The 22,581-nt window shown below is 33.7% G+C and overlaps 1 protein-coding gene across 1 annotated transcript in view; it reads right to left on the minus strand.

The window, feature by feature from the left end:
- Positions 1 to 11,712, minus strand: part of LOC132696261 (uncharacterized) — a 24,123-nt gene extending 12,411 nt beyond the window's left edge. Inside the window, exons 1-4 of the mRNA XM_060661000.1 lie at positions 11,649 to 11,712; positions 9,086 to 9,166; positions 1,916 to 2,133; positions 946 to 1,236 (exon numbers count right to left, since the gene is read on the minus strand). Of these exons, the coding sequence (XP_060516983.1) occupies positions 946 to 1,236; positions 1,916 to 2,133; positions 9,086 to 9,166; positions 11,649 to 11,712 (654 nt within the window). The remainder of the gene's footprint in view (positions 1 to 945; positions 1,237 to 1,915; positions 2,134 to 9,085; positions 9,167 to 11,648) is intronic.
- Between the last annotated feature and the right edge of the window lie 10,869 nt (positions 11,713 to 22,581).

Genomic DNA, 22,581 nt, shown 5'->3' on the forward strand with positions numbered 1-22,581 from the left:
TTAAAAACACCCAAGGTACGCATTTGCTTTAGTCAAAGCCTACTTTGAAAAATTTTGCACGTATTTTATAGTGTATGTTTTCGTCAGAGGGCGCTGCGCACTATTTTACTGTCTTTCATTATACTTATGTTAGCCAAAGTCAACTTTGAACTCTTCAACTGTTCAATTAAGTGGAATGAACATTTCAAATAAGAATTTCTCGAAAATGGCTACTCGGGGCCAAATTTAAAAGATATACCGTTTTTGTGGAAAAAAGGTGATTTTTAATTAAAAATCTGCGTACCCTAAGGCACAAAATGTTAGGAAGTATTAAATGAAAGAAATGTAGCGCCCTCTATATATGAAAATTAATTTCTCATGTCAAAAGATCCTGATTTGTCAAATTTTGTCCAAAAAGTTGGATTATTTTAGGAGATTAAAAAAAATCAAAAATGAAACTGCAACTTTGACATTGTGGATTTCGGTCAGGCCTAAGGTAAGTTTCGTTAAATTAATTGGCACTGTACCATTACTTATGCGGCACCCTGTATAAGCAGGTACAAAACTGGAATGCTTTCAGTGATAAATTGAAGAGCCCAACAGGATGATTGGCGAAAAGTCAGCAAATTCGATTTATCAACAACCAATGTATTAGGAATCCAGAAGATTTATAAACGGTATTTAAATGAGGAGCAAAGTATTCTCTATTTTAGTGCTATAGCGGTTTTATAAGTGACAAGAACCGTTACAGAACAATTGATACGTTTTCAGGTTTTATAAAACTGGGTTTGCATCTCTTTTTTTAAGATTGTTTTATACTATTCTTAAAGTTAGTATTGAAAGTGAAAGTCATTTATTGCTAATATTAATTATAAGAATTAGTTATAGCATTCAACAGTGATCTTTGTTTTGGGTTTGTCACTGCGTTTAAAAAAAAATCGAAAAACGGTAATCAAAGATACTTACCGTGGCAGTGATCGTATAGACGACGTCATCGGTAAATTGTATCAATCTTTTGGAGCTGAAAACCGCCTTGAAGGTTTTGTTTCCGGTCTGAATCGATTTCACTGTAAAATCATTCGGTTCGACGCTGAAGGACACCATTTCGTTGGAAAAATCGATATCCTCCGCCTCAATCGGCTCACCGTAAACCGAAAAATCGGTTTTGGGCATTACAGGTACGGCCACATTGAATTCATATCGATCATTTAGGAAACTAGGATCGTGATTGTTCGTATCACCAATCGACACCACCATCTGAAAATTCCGGGTGACTCGTTGAAATAGTGGATTAATAATTATTAACACTTAAGTAGCATAAGTTAAGCTTTGGAATAATAATTATTAACACTTAAGTAGCTTAAGTTAAGCTTTGGACACATTACATGAGCAATTACAAATCTTCTTTAATAGAATACTTGTAGTCAATGAAAAGAACGCATTATCGTGGTATCGGCTTGATGGTTGCGATTCTAAAACTATCGATTAAAATTTTATCAAAAAAAAATAATGTCGACTTTGATTTGTGAACAACAATCTTATTTAACATCATACTGGGTAAAATCATAATCATACTAAAGCCAACTGGGAGAGGATACCGCATGCGGAATAAAAATATAAAAATATGCTATGCTGATGACGTAGCGATCATCCCAGAAGACAAAAGCTCCTTGTATAGATTCCAACAAATATACAAAGTGCTTGCTTAAGATGTAGTAAGATGCCGAAGAAGGGAATGGTAAGACCACATAGATAGAAAGAAAGAAGAGAGAAAAAAACGAATAAACCACGAAAACCTGGACGACCACGTATAGAATGGGAAGAAGCTCTTCCTGGGAAACCATGGACGCAAACACAAGACTTAGTCCTAAAGTAAAAGGGGAAGAAGAGTTTTGATGCTTAAAGCCACCCAAAGCAATTTTAAGCCTACACTCACCGGAGCTGCCGTTGTCGTTCCGTCTTCGCATTTTAAGGTGAATATTAAAGTTATGGTTAAATTTTTTCCATTCGTGTAGGCATCCTCGTCGACGTTAGCAAATTCTTTTGTCGTGTACAAATCAAACGTTTTTTCGTTAATGCTGTAACTGAAGTACTTCGCAGCTTTACCGATATCACAGGCTTCGTTAGTGACGATGACATCCAGACCGGTGACCTCTAAAAATCGGTAAAAGCTTTAAGTTGCTTGCACAATACTTGCAGATATTGTAGATTCACATCTTTACCCAAAATGTAAATTTGCCATAACAGTTATCATTAAACATTACATTAATATTAAATTAAAAAATTAACATTAAAAAATTTGTCGTGGCCAGCTAATGTTATAGCAATAGCCTTAAGCAGAAAGAAGGGTAAATATTGGAAATTTTAAAATGAATCTCAAAGTATTAAAAATAAGTATATGAAATACTTAATAAAAGTATATATTGCGTGCTATTTAAGAAAATCTAGACTTTTCAATTTAAGCTGATCCAAATATATTCGTTTGTTTTAAACACCCTGTATAATTATATATATATATATATATATATATATATATATATATATATATATATATATATATATATATATATATATATATATATATATATATATATATATATTATAATTTTCTTGCAAGGCTGAAAACTAGTAATTATTTAGAAAAACTAAAATATTGGAAAAACTATTAGGTTTAGGAATGTATTATTATTAAAAAAAAGTTGAAGTATTTTAAAAGGAATTCAAAACAAAATTTATATTTCATTAGTCACGTTTTTTTAAGCCACCATGCTTACGAATAATTTTAACTAACAATGTTTAAAACTTTTGTATTTACTATTTCAGTAATTTTCATATAACAGAAAGACAAGTTCAGTCAATGAAAGAAATGGGACGGCAGCATTACTACAGGTAGTTTGTCAGAATTTTAAATTCCGGGTTAGTAAAAAGTACCGGAATGCTTAAATAATATCTGAAAAACTTCTGAAAAACTTCTGCAATGATAATCATTACCACTTTTACGTCACATGTCATAATTTTATAGGAGTGAAAAGTTACCAGCGTCTTTGAATTCTGCATGTTCAAAAGATGACACCAACTTTGTTTCTTTTTTTTAATGAGATAACCAATATAATGTTCCATTTCTCGCTCCGCTGCCACTGTCTGACTGTTCTATAAAATATTTCGCTATACTTATCTCTAGCGCATTCCGCCTCTGCCGAGTGAATGAAAGGTCAGGTTATAAATTGCGAGAAATTGCCGAAAAAACAGGAGTTTTCGAGTGAACTCTGACGTTGTGCCGGATATTGAATTACACCATTGAAGAGCCACTTGTGAGAGGCGCAAAATGATGTACTACTCAACAACCTTAAAACCATCGGGAAGATATAAAACAACCCCTAATAATGAAATACCCAAAAATTCGTTTTATTTATTTCGGAATCTCAAAAAATCTGACGTTGTCCCAGATATTAAAATAGAGCATTAAAGAGTCGCTTGGGAGAGCTTCAAAATGATGTATTGCTCAACCACCTCGAAATGGTCGGGACGATATAAAATTACGCGCAGTAATGAAATACCCAATAATTCGTTTTATTTATTTCGGAATCTCAAAAAAATGTGATGTTGTCCTAGATATTGAATTAGACCATTGAAGAGGTGCTTGGGAGGGCTTCAAATTGATGTATTTCTCAACAACCTTGAAACCGTCGGGAAGATATAAAACTACCCCCAATCGTGAGATCCTCCAAAATTCGTTTTGAAATGGTTGTCGTATATTAAATGTTAAATTGCACACTCTGTATTTATTATTATTTTTTATTGCTATGGACATATTTAATTTAACTTTGAAAAGGTGTACACCTATCTCTCTTGGTGAAACGATTCAATTTTTTTTCTTTCAAATATTAGCGCTCCCTACAATGCAAATATTTTATAAAGAAACATAATATGCAACTGTTATTAATCCCAAAAGATAAAATATGTGCGCAAATGTCGTCGCCGAAAAATTTTAATGAATGATTAAATAAATATGAAAATGAAAAGTACAAATAAAATTAAACAAATCTCCTGAATTAGCAAGCATCCATGATCGATGGAATCTATACCACCACATCATTTTTAAGATAGTATAAAGTTACAATTAGTTTACAGCGGAATACAAGATTAAACATAGGAACCAAAAAGAAAGCAAAAACAAAAGGTAACTCTTTCGTCACAAGATCATTATTTCCCCTTCCTTCACATGCTCTTCCCCTCCTCCCTTTCTTCTTTCTGATATTTTCCTTTTCTGAGGTAGATCTGCATGTACTTTTTAAGCAGTTCTTAAAACCGTTTAAACTTAATTTAAAAATATCTCATTTGCTTTTATGTTGACAAAAAACACCATTTTATACACAGTGATAAACAAACAGCAATTTTTTTTCTTCTGATATTGGTACTTGCAATAAATCCCAAAACGGCGAGTCTATAATTGATATTAACTCGCTTATTTACAAAAGGGATATCAGCGATATTCGAGAATTTTCAGTTTATAGAATACCAAATTGGAATAATAGGAAAAGTAATGTTCTGTAATGTAATATTTCGCGTATTGAAGATTCCAAACTGAAAAATAGTCAAGAACACAATCGAGTTATATAATTAAGCTCTTCCCAGTGTCTCTTCAATGATCTAATTCAATATCTATGACAACGTCAGATTTCCTTGAGGTTCCGGAATAATAATGGGCTGATTAAATATCTGGGACATCCGATTTTTTTGTGATTGCGAAATGAAAATAACGAATTTTTAGATATTTCATTATTGGGGTTAGTTTTATGTCTTTCCGACGGTTTTAAGGTGATTGAGCAATACATCATTTTGAAGCTCTTCTAAGTGGTTCTTCAATGGTCTAGTTGAATCTCTGGGACGTCAGAATTTTTCGAGATTGCGAAATACATTTATTTTTTGGGGTGATGTGAGCGAAAAAGGGCTTATTTTGTGTATAGCAACATTGGATATGGTTTTTGAGCTTTCCCTTACAATATTTCTGTGCTTACCTACCCATCATATCCACAGGAATATATTTTTTTAAATACGATAAATTTAACATCAACCACATCCCATTTGTGTTGTCTAACATCAAAATGGACCACCTAGTGAATGATATTTCATTATTGGGGTTAGTTTTATGTCTTTCCGACGGTTTTAAGGTGATTGAGCAATACATCATTTTGAAGCTCTTCTAAGTGGTTCTTCAATGGTCTAGTTGAATCTCTGGGACGTCAGAATTTTTCGAGATTGCGAAATACATTTATTTTTTGGGGTGATGTGAGCGGAAAAGGGCTTATTTTGTGTATAGCAACATTGGATATGGTTTTTGGGCTTTCCCTTACAATATTTCTGTGCTTACCTACCCATCATATCCACAGGAATATATTTTTTTAAATACGATAAATTTAACATCAACCACATCCCATTTGTGTTGTCTAACATCAAAATGGACCACCTAGTGAATGATTTTAAATAGAGAAATCTACGTAAGTCCATAAAATTTTAATAAAAACGTTGATTTAAAAGTACAGAAACCGTGCCGAAAACTAGGTGACCTCTGAAGAGTCGAGCTTGCTTATCGCGGTGCGATAGCTGTTACCTCTTTAAAGTATGAAAAGGCAGGGCTGGCTTTAAAAACAGCCATTTCAAGGATGAATTAGGAAGATGAACATAAGACCGACGAAGGATAGAGAAAGAAAAATACTGAAAAACTTGAAAATGTTTTTGGTAAAAATTCCAAAGTTCAAAGAACTCGAGATAGAAGTAATAAGCGACAACAAGATGACAAATTACAACTTTTAATGGATATGGTTCAACACATGAATACAGATTAAAAAAGAATTACTAGAAATAAAACAGGAACAGAAAGATTGCAATGAAGGAACAACAAAAAGCAGAGAAGAAAATTTAGAGCTCAAGAAGGAAAATAAAAAACTTAAAGAGGGATTGCAGAAAGTGCAAAGCAAACTTGATAGAATAGATAGAATTTGAGAGAGAAAGAAAAAAGTAACAATCTGGTAGTGCACAGACTACCAATAACCACTAAGATTGGTGCAGAGATCTCGGAAGGAATGCAAACATTCTTACGAAATAAGCTAAGATCTGCTAGAAAAATAGGAGATGAAAAACAAAAGAAAGCTCTAGGAAGTACAAGAATAGAAAATATATATAAACGACGATATGACCAGAGAGCAAAGGGAAATACAGAAGAGAATACGAATAAAAGCAAAGGAAGAAGAAGTAACAAGAAAAACGGTTAAATAAAATTGGATTGCAAAGTCTATATATTAATGGAAAAAAGAAATGGATATGGAACGAGGAAAGAGATAAACTAGTAAAATTCACACAAAAGAAAAGCAATGAATAAAACAAAAAATCAGTAAATAACATAACGGCCAGGAAAAAAACGATGACGAAACGGCTACAAAAAAGGCTCAGAGAACAAAGTCAGGAAGTAAACGGTACAAGGACAGCAGAAAAATAAACAAAACTAACCAAGAGGGAGCTTTGAAAAGTCGATGTAAGCAGTTTTTGAGCAACATCAGACAGAATGTGCATTCTGCCACTAAAAATTAAATCCAAGATACATGCGCCAACGGAGGAAAAGGAAGAGTAGGAAACAATTGATAGCAACTGTCGCAAAAACAATGATAATACTCGGAGATACTAACGCCAAAGTACGAAATGAAGGTATCTACCAAAGGATAACTGGAGGCAATAGCACACACCAGTAAAGTAACAACAAACAATAACGGAATAAGACAATTATATTAGCCCTTCCCTAGAAAAGAAATACATAAAGTCACGAGGATAATAAGGGGGTACAATTGAGTCTGTAAGTAGGAAATTAGAAATTTTTACAGAGATATGAAAAATCTAAGTAAAGCGTGACACCCTATATCATGGGTAAGGATGGTCCCGTATCGGCGACGAAGAAATGATACTATAAAGTTGGAAAGAATTTTTTGAGGAGATCCTAAATATCGGCATAGAGGCTTTGTAATTGGAACAAGAAGATAATATAAGCCTTGCGCCTACCACTGAAGAAAATGGAACTACAATAAAAAAGCTGAAAAATCATAAATGTCTGGGGGAAAATAACATTGTAGCGGAAAATTTAACTTATGGAGGAGAATTTCTACATACTCAGATAACAGAAATTATAAAAGAGGTTTGAAAATAGAAGGATGGCAGCAAGGCAAGGCAATAAAAATACCAATTTTTAAGAAGGGGTATAAAATGGATTGCGAAATTATAGGGCTAGAGCGCTTCTAGACATCACATATAAAGTACTAGCAACACTATTAAAAACAGAATGGAAGAATACTCGGAAGGATTATTATCAAACTAACAAGGAGGATTCAGAAAAAATAGATGAACAACAGGTCACGGTTTCATGTAAAAGCAACTTTTAATGGTTTTAATGGTTGCTACATTTATGCTGTTTGTAGATTTCAAAGGAGCATATGATATTATGAACAGAGCAAAATAATAGAAGTTTTAACAACAACCTTACGATGCCACGAAAACTATTGAAAATAATAAAACTAACACTCCAAGAAACAGGCACTGTAGTAAAGTATAAAAGAAGGCAAAGTAAAACTTTTAATATATGCAAAGGATTAAGACAAGGGGACCCACTATCAACAACCTTGTTCAATTTGACGTGTGAAGTGAAAGTGAAATCAACAGACAAGGCACATTGTTCCATAAAAGCCACCAATGCCTCGCATACGTGGACTATTTGGTACTGTTGGCAAGGAGTAGAACTGAACCCAAAAATACCACCAAACAACTTCTAAGAACGGCAGAAACTTTTGGACCCCAATTTAATATTAATTACAATACATTACATTAATCAATATTAAACTTACAAGTACATGTGAGAGAGGAACTGACTATATATATTTGGGAGTGCTAATAAGCAACAAATGTGAAGAAGACAAGAAAAGTTGATCTACAAAATGTCATAATAATAACATTCTAATGTCAACTTACTGTTGTGAGACATGGGCCCTCAATCAAAAAAAAAAAAAAAACAACAGAAACTAAGTATACAGGAAAGGAAAGTATTATGACGAATCTTTGGCGGCAAGAATACAGAGTAATAGTGCGAGAGAATACAATGGCTAGGGCATCTCACGAGGATGGAAAATAATAGAGAAGTAAAGGAAGTGGCATGGAAAAAAAAACAGAGAGGACGAATAAGCGTAGTCGACCAAGGAGAAGATGGACAGAAGCCGTGGAACAAAACTTAAGAGAGAGGAGGATTACTAATTGGAGAAATATAGCAAGAGATAGAATCGACTAGAAGAAAATTACACAGCTCTCAATTAATTTCTATATTTTTTGACTGAAATAGACATTTTAAATTAATATTGTTGGGATATCTGACTATTTAGAAATCCGAAATTATGGCTGCAATTTTCCGACATCACGGGCACTAGTTTTATTATACAAAAAGTCAACATTTTCGAATGGAACTAAATGGCGAAGACTTTTCTAAAAATATAATTATTTTGATACATTTTCCAGCTAAGCTGGCCATTGTCAGCCAATCTCGTCGTTATGAAAACTTGGTCATAATTATTCCATTGCCAAATACATTTATCATTAATAATTATTAAAACAGTAAAGAAAATAATAAAAATGGATGCAGATTATTCAAATTAAGTTCTGAGGAACAAATTATATCCCTCTACTTGACTTCTTTTCCTATCTAAGGAATAAAATTTACCATTATAAACCAAGAACAATACAAATTTTACAAAAAAGGATAAATAGACATTTATCTCATGAAGAAGTAATTTATTCAAAATTTTTAAGAATTATTCAAGTAGTAGGTCAAGGAGGATAACTGAAGATTTTACCTTTTTCTAACATTGAAAATACAATAAAATAATTAAATCTTCTTAAGTAGATATTTCCGTTATTTTTACTATGTATTAAGTAATTTTTTATTATATATAAGAAATTTAAAGATAATGAATAATATACAGGGCGTTGGGATACTAACCAAATATTAGAATTATCTAATTCTCTAGTCGAGAGTCGAAGGAAACTTGTTTAAAATATCCGATGTATATTCTCTTACCCACTGCCGTCGTCGTTTTAGAAATGACGCTTGTTTCAACGTCGGTGTCCGATATGTAGACAGTTCCTGGGAGATCCAAACCTGAGAAAAAATAAATACAGATACAGGTTACTGTAATATGGTATACAAATCTTTTGGATTTATCTTGCATCGGTTGTTAATCACGTTCTTAAGCGAAAAAATGCTTTAAAAATTGTAAACCTCTTCAATGCAATTTTTCAGAGGCGCTTTTCTTGAAACTCTCAATATAGTGTCAGATATTAAAATCCGAGAATCTAGAATCAAATCTTTTAATATTAACTTAAAAAAAACCTCTTATTTTTATTGCAACGGTAAAATTTATGAATATCAATCCATTATCACCAGTATTCACAAATATATTTATGGAAGTTTTTGCGAAGAGAATTCATATAAAACCAAGACTATATTGATGTTACTTCTGTTATTTGCAATCAAAAATCACTACGACATTTTCTTGACCACACTAACATATGTTTTACCATTGAATTTGAGACAATAATCTCTCATTTTTAGATATCCCTGTTAATAGAAACTCAGATCCAATATTGGGTCATTCACTTTAAGGAAAACCTAGGCACACAGACCCCCATGCATTGTGTAGAGACCCCCTGTATCATAATAAAATCATTTCAAAATAAGAGGGTCTACCTGTCTTTATATTTTGATTTATTCATTACAAAAAATACACTTCTTGTATATATGTATTTTATAAATATATCTCTCTATTCCTAATTAAAATCGTACAATCGTTACAAGTTGGTTTGTGAATTGTTGTTTGTGTTTAATGGAAGGGGTCTAAACAAATTACATTTTAATTAATTAATAATTAATTAGTAATTATCTTTTTTTGTTAATATTTATTAAAAATTACTGATAAGCAGAGCCTTTCAGGGGTATCCAGAATCAAAGCTAAATAGCTACATTGCTAATTACATAATGTCTAAGTAACCGTAAACGATAAAAATTAGGAGATTGTTTTGATTAACATATTTATTATAATTTATCGATTTTGTGACCTATTTTACGTGGTGAATAATATTAATCAATAAAAAAAAACATTATTATTATATTAACGTTACGTTGTGTTTTACACCGTTTGGTAAAATTATGTAGTATATATCTTATTCTCTTTGCCACAATAAATGATTTAAACTAATTACGTCATAAATTCTTATTTCTATGATCAAACAAAAAAAAATTAAGCATTTTTGGTCCATTGTTTAAGTTATCACTGAATTCCGGTTTAAACACTTTTGTCTTTAAAATTTAACGAATTTTGAATTTGTATGAACATAAAGATTCTATTATTTTAAAACGCACTATTACTAACCACGTATCAAAGGTCTTAAGAAATATAATGTTAAAACTTAAAAAATTTCCGACCATCAAAAACAGACCAGAAGTTTGCATTTCATGCATATCCGGAAGGAGAGGCACAACCTCAACTAGGCTAAAAGGACATAAAAGAGTCTTAAGAGTTCGACAAATAAATTCATCAACAGTTGCAAAACATAATCACAAAACGGTACATCAAATCTTATTCAAACAAACGAGGTATTTCTAGACTGGATAGTTCTACTTAGTTTTAGTTTAGTTTAGTTTTGATATGGATTTGTGAATCACATAAGTAAAGCTGATTAGTGAATTCCTTATTATTATATATAAAATATCTTAAAACAGGTGATAACATTCCGGTACTGAATTTGGGTCCCGAACCAACTTTCTTTGCTTGAACGATTTTAAAAATCAATAAATATTTTTTTTAGCAATAAATAAACAACTAAAAAGTGGGTTTTCTATTGGAGCGGAGCGCGAGCATTGAAGATGCCAAGTGAGATCTTGGCGAAACGTCTTCAGGATTCCAGTCGGAATTCAACAAACGAACGGATGATATCCCAGAATATATTGAAAAAGCAAAAATATTGATTAAAAAATATACAGGTTTAGTAAAAGTACTGCAACGGCCATATATCTTAGGAATTATTGGATCTAAATCCTCCAAAAAATTTAAATTAAATTAAAAAAAATATAAAAATTTTCGCTCTTTCCAAAAAACGAAAAATTCGATATGACGACTATAAGAAAAATTAAACTTAAGGCGCGTTGCGAGATAATAGAAGACGATTGCAACATGTCATACGCGCTGTCTTACTCGTCTTAAGAAAGTGTCTGAACAGTCACATTTTGACGGCTGTCAATTAAACCGCTTTGGATTTACTAGCAAAAAGCGAAATCCGTCATTTTCAGGTTTTTGTCGATATTTTCCAAATCAATTGCCCGATGGTAAATCTGAAGCCGGTTATCAAAGCCAATTTCCTCTAAAACTTCTCCCATTTAACCTTCGCTATAGGTGTTACAGAAGCGGAGATCCCCATATAAAGAAACAAATCTGGGACGCATTGCATATATATTCGGCGTAGATATCCCCTTCCCCGAAGATAGCAGATCGAAAACGGTCGCAATCGCATAATAAACAATAGCCGTCCAAATTTACTTCTTTTTTAATATTATTTTCCAGCCTCGGAAATTGATTTTTACTTACATTGCGCGTTCACGTACCCGAAAGTGCACAGAAACAGGAACAAAGTTTCATACGGCAACTTCATCTTTCGTCACCATAGATTTTCGCGACTAGTTGAAAATTCGCCACCGATGCTTCGTGTAAAATAATATCTAATCATATCGGCTTTTTGTCACGAACATTATTGTTAACTTGAAATGTATCGCTTATCTCAATACCTCTATTGATTATGTTTGTGGATCGGGATTTAAAAATTACAACCACTCGTTTCCAAGTCTAGATTAATGTGATTTATCTCTTTGTGTCAAAAATCCGTTTGAATACAAATGACGCATATTTGGGCAATGGGATTTTTAGACGCATTTTACTAAAAATTGGAAGAAATGCTAAAATGGTATGTTATGCAATAAATGAGGTAAACGGCATTTGAGTAGCGAGTTGATTTGGCACGAGCGGAGCGAGTGTTTAATAAACGAGTGACGTAAAAATTTTACCGAACCTGTTGCGTAGTCTACTTTTTTTACGTCCGTTAGTTTTTGGATACATTTTTGCAAAACAACACAAATACATTCACTGACATGACCATCAGAATTGACAAACGTGAAAATTCAAGCCGTGCGGTTAAATCACCGAAAATATCCGATTCTTGCCAAATCCGTGCGGTAGTGTCCGGAGTGGTTCGGATCCATGGGACACGAAACTTACGTGATAGTGACGCTTGTCGCACGCTAGATCGGTGTATAATTGAGTCGTTCACAGAAGGGAATAGAAAACATTATGCAACAAGTGTGGTAAACGGCATTTGAGTCAGTAGTTTATTTGGCACTAGCGGAGCGCAGCGGAACGATTGCTGAATAAACGAGTAACTTAAAAAGTTTACCATAAGCGTTATATTCTATAGTTTTGCTACGACCGTTAGTTTTTGGGTACTTCGGTTTTCCCTATATTCACGAAGAAGAGTGGGTCGGTATAACATCCTGCAGTGTGCCAAGGTAGATAAAATAATGGTGTCATATAATTGCAATTTCACTGGCCGGGTAAGAAAATTTTTATACAGACACAAGATCTTAAGTTTACAATAACTTTGTTGGACTAGATATCACACGTGAGGTCTAAATCTCATTTTGTTATCAACATATACACTTATATTATTTTAAACACCATCGTGGCTATTGCCAAAAAAGACGAGCTGACATTTAGAGTTGTGGAGGTGAAGTTTGTTTGCAAGGGAGATGGTGGGATTTAAAACTGAGAAAGTGCTTTACAAGTTGCTGCAGATAGTTAGGATAATGACAGAAGTCAGAGGTGTAAAGCGAGAACAATAATGGTCCCAAAACACTACCCTGTGGAACCCCTCGGAAAGCGCCCAAGAAATCGGATTATGCATTTCGAAAAAAATACTCGCCATGTATGATATATTCTAAAAAGCACACTGCGGAAGAATCAAACCCAAAGGATTTAAGTTTGGTACACAAAATACTATGATCAAGTGTTCCAAATACAAATCAAGAACTAGACAATTAGATTTGCCTTCAGCCGCGGCACGTATAATATCATCAGACTTGCAAGAAAACGGTTGTTGTGCTATGTTGAGCTCTAAAACCAGATTGCATAGAAGGAACTATAATATTCCGCAAAGAATAATCTCTCAATTGTTCGGTCATAACTTTTTCTAGGATCTTAGAAAAAATCGTCAGGAAACTTATAGGCCTAAAGTAAAAAAGCTTACTATAGTCACTGTTCTTACTTATCTACAAGTCAGTGGAAAACTTGCATATAATCAAATAGATATGGAGTTTTTAAAGAATATTTTGACGGTTAAATCCATCCAGGTTGTAATATAATTTGTTAGATTTTGACGGAGCTAACCGGTGAAAACTGAAAGTGAATAGCGCATTAACTACCGACACATTTTCCAGAAAAAAACTACCAAACTAATCAGGAGTGCCAAAATCAAAAGAAACAAGGTTCAAATACGCCTTTCTTTTGTTTCGAATGGATGTTGCGACAAGATTTCTATGAACTTTATATGAATTTTGTATGCAGTCATTTTTAGACAAGTAATCAACATTAAGGTGACCACCAAAGAGAACCACTTCATGACTGGGGATTAAGGATGTTAAAATACTTTCCAGGTAACAAAATATTTCTATAGTTGACGACAAATCAAAAAACCAAAGCACATTGTTCACATCCTTGTTTTGCCGTCAGCCAGACCTGCTCAATAGGATAATGAAAAAAATAAATGCAAAATAAGTAAATGATAATGTAAATTTGCGGCCATTACCTCGAAAATTATTAGTGTGAACACAATCGAAATTAAGTTCTTTCTCTACAAGACCCATATAGAATAAATTTGTCATTGTTATATACAGCATTGTTTTTATAACAATCTATGAAATCGTATTTTTTAAAACAATAAAAAAACCAAACTATTTACGAGATGAGCTATTATCTTGATTCGGGTTTAAAGGCCGTCGTCGGTTGGAATTACTTCCTAACGTTTCGCTAGCACGAGTGGCGAGCTTCTTCAGAGGTCCTTCCATCTCCGATGTTGGACGTATGTCTACGGAGATGGAAGAATTAAGATAATAGCTCATCAACGGGCCGCGAAAGCCTTAACCAATTTATTTACGAGATCTAAAAAAATCTTGAAAAAAGGATCGGCGAGATCCAATGCTGTACGTGTGTATGTGTATATGTGTTCCTATTTTAATTAAAATTGCAATGACTGCAACACTATGATTTAGTGGAAGGTTACTTTCACATGAAGGTTTAGACCGCATCAAGATCTATAATTTTTGTATTGAAGATTTTTTGTCTTTAAATACAGGGTGTTCGCAATGTTATGTGCAATATTGAGAAATATAATATGTTAAATTGATTACGCCGGCCCAAAACATCTGCAAAGTAGATACAGCGGCTCCAGCGGCCACAGAAACAGACTACACAATTCCTGGCCGCTTCGCCTTTATTAAAAATTGTTTTTAAACAATAGATTCGCTTGTAAGAAAGAGGGGCGGCGTAAAAATCACTCTAACGAATTTTAAAAAATATCAAGTCACGCGGCAAGATCATGCGAGTTTACGGCTTTGGAGTTAATTGAATTGGAATCTCGGTTAGAAAACACTAAATGTGTAGTGCGAAAGTTTTGTGAGAATTCAGATGAAATTGAAAGTATCTGCGAATCACATGATGTTGAAACAAAATATACAGAACGCAACAACTTTGAATCTATTTACAATTCGCAGGTGTAAATAGCAAAAAAAATCTTTATGACAATAAGTCAATTTATTCTATATCAAGTACGAAATTAGAGGAATCTTCCATAAGACAAAATGTTGATAATCTATTACAAAATGTCAAATTTCCTGTCATAAAATTGCCAACTTTTGATGGTTCGCTGCAAAATTGGTTAGAATTTCGTGACATTTTTGAGTCATTTGATTAAATCTCCAGAATTTTCTGCAAGCAATTACAAAATCGCTTGGGATTTACTAGTTGAAAGGTTCAACAATGACAAAATGTTAATGCATAATCACGTTAAGAACATTTTCAACATGGACACACTTAAGAAATTGATACAATAACAAAAAATCTTCGAGAATTAGAACAATTAAATTTACAGATAAATTCCTGGGATGTTTTAATTGTTAATATAGTAGGGACAAAATTTGATAGGGTTACAGCTCGGGAATGGGAAATGTTTAAGTCAAAATGTAAACAACAAACAGATTGAATCACAAATTCGAATGATTCACTTTTTGCCTGCAACACTGTGAATGTCGTTTTCTTCTCAACGGCGTACGTACAGATTTATGATCGCTGGAAAATGGGCGTACAATACGGCTGTTATTAGACAATAGATCCCAATCTAGTTTTTTCACAACTGAAATTTGCAACCGCTTAGGCTTAACCAAGGAACAAAGTAGCATGTCCGTAAATGGCTTAAGTGGTTCTCTTTCAAGCATTGAAGCCAAATGCAATGTCGAAATTCAATCTCAATCTAAGGCATTTTCTGAAAAAAATCATACTTTGTTATACCAAAAATTACAGTAAATTTGCCATGTTTCAAATTAAAAGTTTCGCAGCTTAACATACTCGAAAACATAAACCTGGCATTAAAACAAGAAACAATCGAGTTGGGAGAATCTTTTGATAACGCGAAGAAACGTTTTTTATCCCTCGAGAAAAAATTGAACACAAAAACCAGATTTAAAAAGAATGTATTGCTTGAATATATGGAGTATAAATTAGGGGTGTTGCGAAAAAACGTTAGAAGAGAAATGTACAGATGTGTTTTGATTAACCCGAAGCAGAGATCGCTTCAAAGAATTTTGTGGCGGTTTCATTCGCACGTTCTATTCGACGCTTACGAATTGCAAACGGTAACATACGGTACCGCGGCGGCTTCCATTCTTGCGTTAAGATGTCTAGTAAAATTAGCAAATGAAAACGAGGAGACTTACCCAGAAATTGCGATAATAATAAAATTGGACTGTTACGTAGATGACATTCTAATAGGCGCAGATACGGTTGAAGAAGCTATGCAGATATGAATAACAGTATCCGAAACACTTTGTCAAGGTTGCTTTCACTTAAAAAAATTTTATTCCAATAATCTAGAAATTTTATCATGAATTCCTGATAATGATTCTTTGTCAAAAATTGTTGACTTCGGTGAAACTGAAAGCACAAAAACATTAAGCTTGATTTGGTGTTCAACTAGGGACAGTTTAATGTATAACACATGTGAAATTCTGGAAAGTTCAAAGATCACCAAAAGTATAATTTTGTCATCCATATCTTAAGTATTTGATCTATTAGGGCTCTTAAATCCATGTGTAATTTTAATAAAAATTTTGTTGCAAAATATATAGCTTGAAAAAAATTCTTCTTTTCCGACACTTCCGAAAAAACTTACTATTCATGTGTATATGTATGTATGTTAATTTATTGTGCAGTAAATCAAAGCTGATCTTTTGTCACGAGATGTAAAGCCTTTCGAAATAGGATTATTTAAAATGGGACGAAATTCATTATCCCACTATTAATTCAAATCGCGGAGAAGCGCTTCCTGATATTCGAAACAAATTTAAAGTAGTTATTGCTCTTTAAAATTCGGATATTAGTATATTTGAAATATTTTCTAATATAAACACTTTAACACGAATAGTAGCACTGATATTTAGATTCAAAGAAAATTCGAAACAGAATCGTCAGTTCGGACCACTATAGTTTAATAAATTGAAGATGCTTTTAACCGCTTGACAAAATTAGTGTAAATTGATAAATTAAATTCGAATCTTCTTCTTCTTCAGCTGCCTATCCATTACTATTGGATGTTGGCGATCACATTTCCGTATGCTACCCTGTCCATTGCTGTATGTACAAGGTCCCCGATATTTTTCAAGCCAGTCCATTCCCTCAGGTTTCTAAGCCATGACATTTGTTTCCTTCCTACGCCACGCTTGCCCTCTATCTTACCCTCGACGATTAGCTGGAGAAGCCGATATTTTGGATTCCTCATTATGTGTCCGAAATAGGCCGTTTTTCGTTTTTTTATGTGTAATAGAATTTCTCTGTCTCTGCCCATTTTTCTCAAAATTTCCTCGTTTGTAACCCTTTCGACCCATGATACTCTCAGCATACGGCGGTAAGTCCACATCTCAAACGCTTCTAATCTATTAATTGATGTTGTTTTGAGCGTCCATGTTTCCATACCATATAATAGAACGGACCATATATAGCACTCGACGTATCGTCCTCTTAGGTTCAGGCTTGTGTCTCTGTTGGTAAGTATATGTTTAAATTTGAGAAAATAGCTCCGGGCTATTTCTATTCTGGCTTTGATTTCTTTGTCGTTGTCCCAATCGTCATACAGCCAACTACCCAAGTATCTATATTTCTTGACCCGTTCCAAAGACATTCCATCGACGACGAGTTGCGCATTTACATAAGGCACCCTGTCCCTACTGATTATCACAAACTTTGTTTTATTACTATTTATGTTTAGTCCATAGTTTTTACTGGCGTCGTTTAGTAGAGTAATCAGTTGTTGTAAGTCTTGGATATTATCCGCTATCAAGACAGAATCATCCGCGTACCTAATGTTATTCACATATACTCCATTTACTTTGATTCCGATGTCCTTATCTTCGAATGCTTCGCCAAAAATGGCTTCTGAGTACACGTTAAACAAAAGTGGGGACATGATGCATCCTTGTCTCACTCCTCTACGTATTTCTATATCTTGTGTTTTCAGTTCGTTTGTTGTTATATGTGCAGTTTGATGCCAATATAGATTTTGAATGCAGCGAACATCTTTACCATCTACATCCATTTTTTGTAATATCTCGATTAGTTTTGTGTGCTGCACTCTATCAAAGGCCTTTTCGTAATCAACAAAACAAAGAAAGTCGTCCTTTTTTACATCGCAACAATTCTGAACCAGTACGCGAATACTGAAAAGAGCCTCCCGCGTCCCCATTCCACTCCTAAACCCAAATTGTGTGTCTTTAATACTGTCCTCACATTTTCTATGTAACCTGTGGTGTAAGACTTTAAGAAATATTTTTAGTGTGTGGCTCATCAGACTTATTAATCGATGCTCTTTGCAGCTTTTTGCATTTCTTTTTTTAGGTAATGGAACGAAGGTAGACCTTAACCAGTCTGTGGGGTACCTGCCAGTGCTGTATATCTTATTGAAAACAACTTCCAATAAAGACAGGTTATCATCGTCTATTAGCTTAATGATCTCGGCTGGCACTTCATCTGGTCCGACTGCCTTGTTATTTTTTGAAAGTTGTATCGCTTTACGAATTTCCTCTTTTGTTATCGGTGGTCCACTCAACGATTCACCCGCGGGGTTAATTTCGAGGTCCGTTCTCTCACTGTCTTGGAATAGTTTTCTTATGTATTGCTCCCACATTCTTCTTCTTTCATCCTTTTCCAGGATTATCTCGTTTTTGTCGTTGACTAGAACTATTGGTGCCTTGGTTTTATATATTCCAGCTACCTCCTTTAGCTTTTTATGTTCGCTATGAGTATCATGTATCTGTTGGAGTCTCTCTATTTCTTGGCATTCTTGTTCTAGCCACTTTCTTTTAGCTTTTCTGATTTCAGATCTAATTCTAGAATTTAAAAGACTATATTGATCAGGGTTTACATTTTTATGTTTACGTCTCTCGTCCATCAGTCGTAGAATTTCCTCTGTCATCCATTTGTTCTTAGGAACAGACTGACGGTATCCTAGTATGTTCTGAGAAACAGAGTTCATGGTTTTCTTCAAGCTATCCCATATATTGTCGCCTTGATATTCTCCAATCGTCTCTTGCAGTCTCGCCAGTTCAATTCGAATAAAATTGGAAATTTAAGCCCCCTTATTGATGTCGTTGTTTTTTGCGTGTTGGGGGCAGACTATCAAATGCAAAGTAAGATTTTGAAAAGAAACGTCTACTTATTTTACCAAAACAACATTCGTTTACGAAATGATTATTTTTAAAACGAGCATGAAAAATTATTTCATGCAGACCTACAATATTTATTAGCGATACGCGAGAAATTTTGGCCAATTTCGGGGCGGTATTTAGCCAAGCTGACAGATCGAAATTGTGTCAAATGTTTTAGATTCAACCCAAAAATTTCAAAACCAACCATGAATAGTAAAACAGGTAGTGGTTTTGAAAGTGAAAAGGTTTATGTTGCACTTTTTATATGTTTGGACAAAGCAATTCATTTGGAATTGGTAACCGATCTCAGGAAAGATGCATTTATTTTAGCTTTACGTAGATTTGTGTCTCGCAGAGGAAACCGAGTCAAATATTCTCGAACAGCCGAGCCAATTTTGCGGCAGCTCGTTTTGAATTAAATGCTTCGTATTATTTAATTAGAAAAAATAACAATGATTTAATTTATTCCTTTGGAAAACAAAATGTTTGGTGGTTTATGGGAGGCAGGCGTGAAAAGTATGAAACATCATTTAAAACGAACTACTTCTCCATTATGTCCAAGTTCACATGACCTTAGTCCTTCGACTCCCTCTCACTTTTTATATTGACCAAGCAATTGTCTACAATATCGGAATTAGATCTAAAGAACATTCCTGACTGTCAATATACCAACACCTGCAGCAAATGAGGTAGCATATTTGGGAATGATGGAGTAAAGAGTCCGAATTGCAACAAAGGTGTAAATGAAAGAAGTCTCAAAGCACTCTCCAGTTATGTGCTGGAAACTTGGAAGAGTACGATATTGCATCCTGGAAAAGATGGTGTTAGTCGCATAGCGTCATTGAAAACTCAGGCTGGAACATTTAAACGAGCTTATTCTAAACTTTGCCCTCTACCAGTGAAATGAAGTGTCGTATTGCCAGTTTTTTGGCTTTGCCCTTTCTTTTTTCTTTAGTGACAGCTTGCAAGGCTTTGGGCATGTTAAATATTTTTGCTTAATTTCATAGTTTTCAAAGAGTGCATGCCTGTAAGGTTCCGTGCAGGGTGCCTTTGCTTCTAAGCAGTCGAGAGTCGGTCGGTCTCCCAATCGCACACATAAACGCAGTAAACACAGAATTAAAATAATGTGCTTTTGTAAAAATACACAGGGATAGTCATCTTCCGACGTTTTATTTTACCGAAAAATTGTGTTACTGGAAATTGCTGAACATTGCAGCCATCGTCGAAGATTGCGATTACTTTCAGTCTGTTGAAGTTGTTCACAATCGAATATCGCGTAGTATTTAAAAAAAAAATGAATTTTTTGGGTTATTTTGGCTATATATTTTCTCGAAAAACATTTATCAAATTCGAAAAACTCTTGAACTAGGTAACGCTGGAGATCCGGGGCTCGAATAGTTCTTCGACAAGGTACAAGGTTTTTCTGTTAAATAACCAAAAATCCTTAAAATTGCATTTTCAAGGGTTCACCATTAGCTGTAAATAAAAAATAATGAAAAACAGAAACAAAAATGTTTACATTGTTTTGTAGGCGATATCAAGGACCACAATTTTTGTTTTTACCATTTTCAGGGTGCACGCGATATTAGGCATAGTTGGAAATCGTTATTTCTCCCGTTCCCGACATTCGGTGCGCTGAATAGTTCCAGAAAAAAAATATTTTCTCGGAAACCATTTACCCCATTGGAAAACCTCATTCACTGGGAGGCGTGGGACATCCAGAGCTATAACTTTAACTTCAGGCAATTTTTCGATTCTGTAAGGGGTGTGTCGGCTATGGGCAAAAATTCTAAATTGCCGCTTGTGTGTAAATAAAAAATTGTAAAAAATAGGACCATAAACTGTGTCGAGAGCCACAATTTTCGGATTTACAGTTTTCGTCAGGGTGCGCTGGATATTTGATAAAAATATCATTTGAAATCTTAATTAATGGTACAAAGCCAAAAGGTCTATATTGCTATCCAACAATGGCCATATGAGAAGTATTTTATTGCATGAAAAATTATTTGAATACGTTTTAATTGTTTAAAATTAATAATACAAACGCAAAATACAAAAAACTATTTTTTTTCGAAAGGAAAGTAATGGTTAAATTTTAATTAATTCTAAAGACAAATTTTTTATTAAAATCAACTTGTTCAATAACTAACAATTTAATTAAATTATTAATGAACTATTAAATTACTTATCTCCTAATTTGTACTTAATTGGTTAGAAAAATAAATTGTATTCGATACTAGAACAAATGACAAAAACAATGTAGATTTAAAAGTTCTTTTCAGACTATAACTCTAAAGCTCCAATATCTAAAATATCTTCCAGATCATCATAATTTAAATTTGGTTCATTTTTAGATTTTTCCATGTGTTTAGTGCTAAATTTTAAAAAAAAAGTTTAAATATTTTAGTAACCCCATTACAGCACTTGAAGATTTTTTATTTTAAAATTTATTTTTCTTCAATGAAGGCTAGCACTGGAAATAAGAAGATCTGAGGCATCTACTTCTCGACAAAATACACCTTCTAAGTAATTTAATCTGCTAGTTTTTCTCCCATGATCCAAACCATCTTGTTTATTTCTTGATTCATTGGCATTTTCACCAAAGTAATCGACAGGCAGTAAACAATTTTCATCCGACATGGGAAACCAAAGCTATAAACTTAAAAATAATTTCCCTGTATTAAAGCAGTGCGTCTCAAATTTGCAAGATCAAGAGGCAACCGACAAGCCAGAAAGCAATCAAAATTGTTTGAAATTTCATTATGAAGGAAACACTCGTTATTATAAACAACTAAGTCTAACTAAGTCTAAGTTGGGCACAGATAACAAATTTATCCTTCATGAATGTTGAAGGCGTTACTCCACATAGCGGACAAGCTTGGAATGATTTGGTATTGGTAAGGAAACTTAAAAATTTGCTATTGATTGCTGTTTAAGTAGCCTACAAAATCTAGATGGTGGTGTTGGGTTATCCCAAAGGACATTATTTTTGGAACCCATTTTGTAATGGCCATTGTTCGAATTTGTGGTTGCAATTAGAACAACCAGAACTTACACCAAACCCATAACTAAAAATCGTGGTAGCTGTCATGTTAGTGCAATTAAAAAACTCAAATAAATTTATTGGAACAATTTCTTGTAGTCAAATTATTCTTAATATTCTGTAGTTTAACAAATCTGCCAGCGGAACCGATGTAATTATCTCCGAAATTTGAGTGCCATTTGGTCGACATTCCATTTTTTGCCTGCAAAATGTTTTCATAACTTGGGTAAATATAGCAGTTCCTCTCCTTAGCTTCAATTATGGGGTTTCCGTACTGAGTTTTTGCAAAGTTAGTTTCTAACAAATAGGCCTGCCTTGGTTTTAACCAAAGCATATATATTGAAAATTAAATAATAATAAATTAAAAATCATTAAAACCCAGTCTTTGTATTTTTTATCAAAATGATTTTTATTTCTGTTCCCTTTTTTCCATTTTTTTGGCTATATTCGAAGACAAAAA

This window comes from Cylas formicarius, unplaced genomic scaffold (genome assembly GCF_029955315.1).
Source record: "Cylas formicarius isolate icCylForm1 unplaced genomic scaffold, icCylForm1.1 PGA_scaffold_1__22_contigs__length_36826433, whole genome shotgun sequence".
NCBI classification, from domain to species: domain Eukaryota; kingdom Metazoa; phylum Arthropoda; class Insecta; order Coleoptera; family Brentidae; genus Cylas; species Cylas formicarius.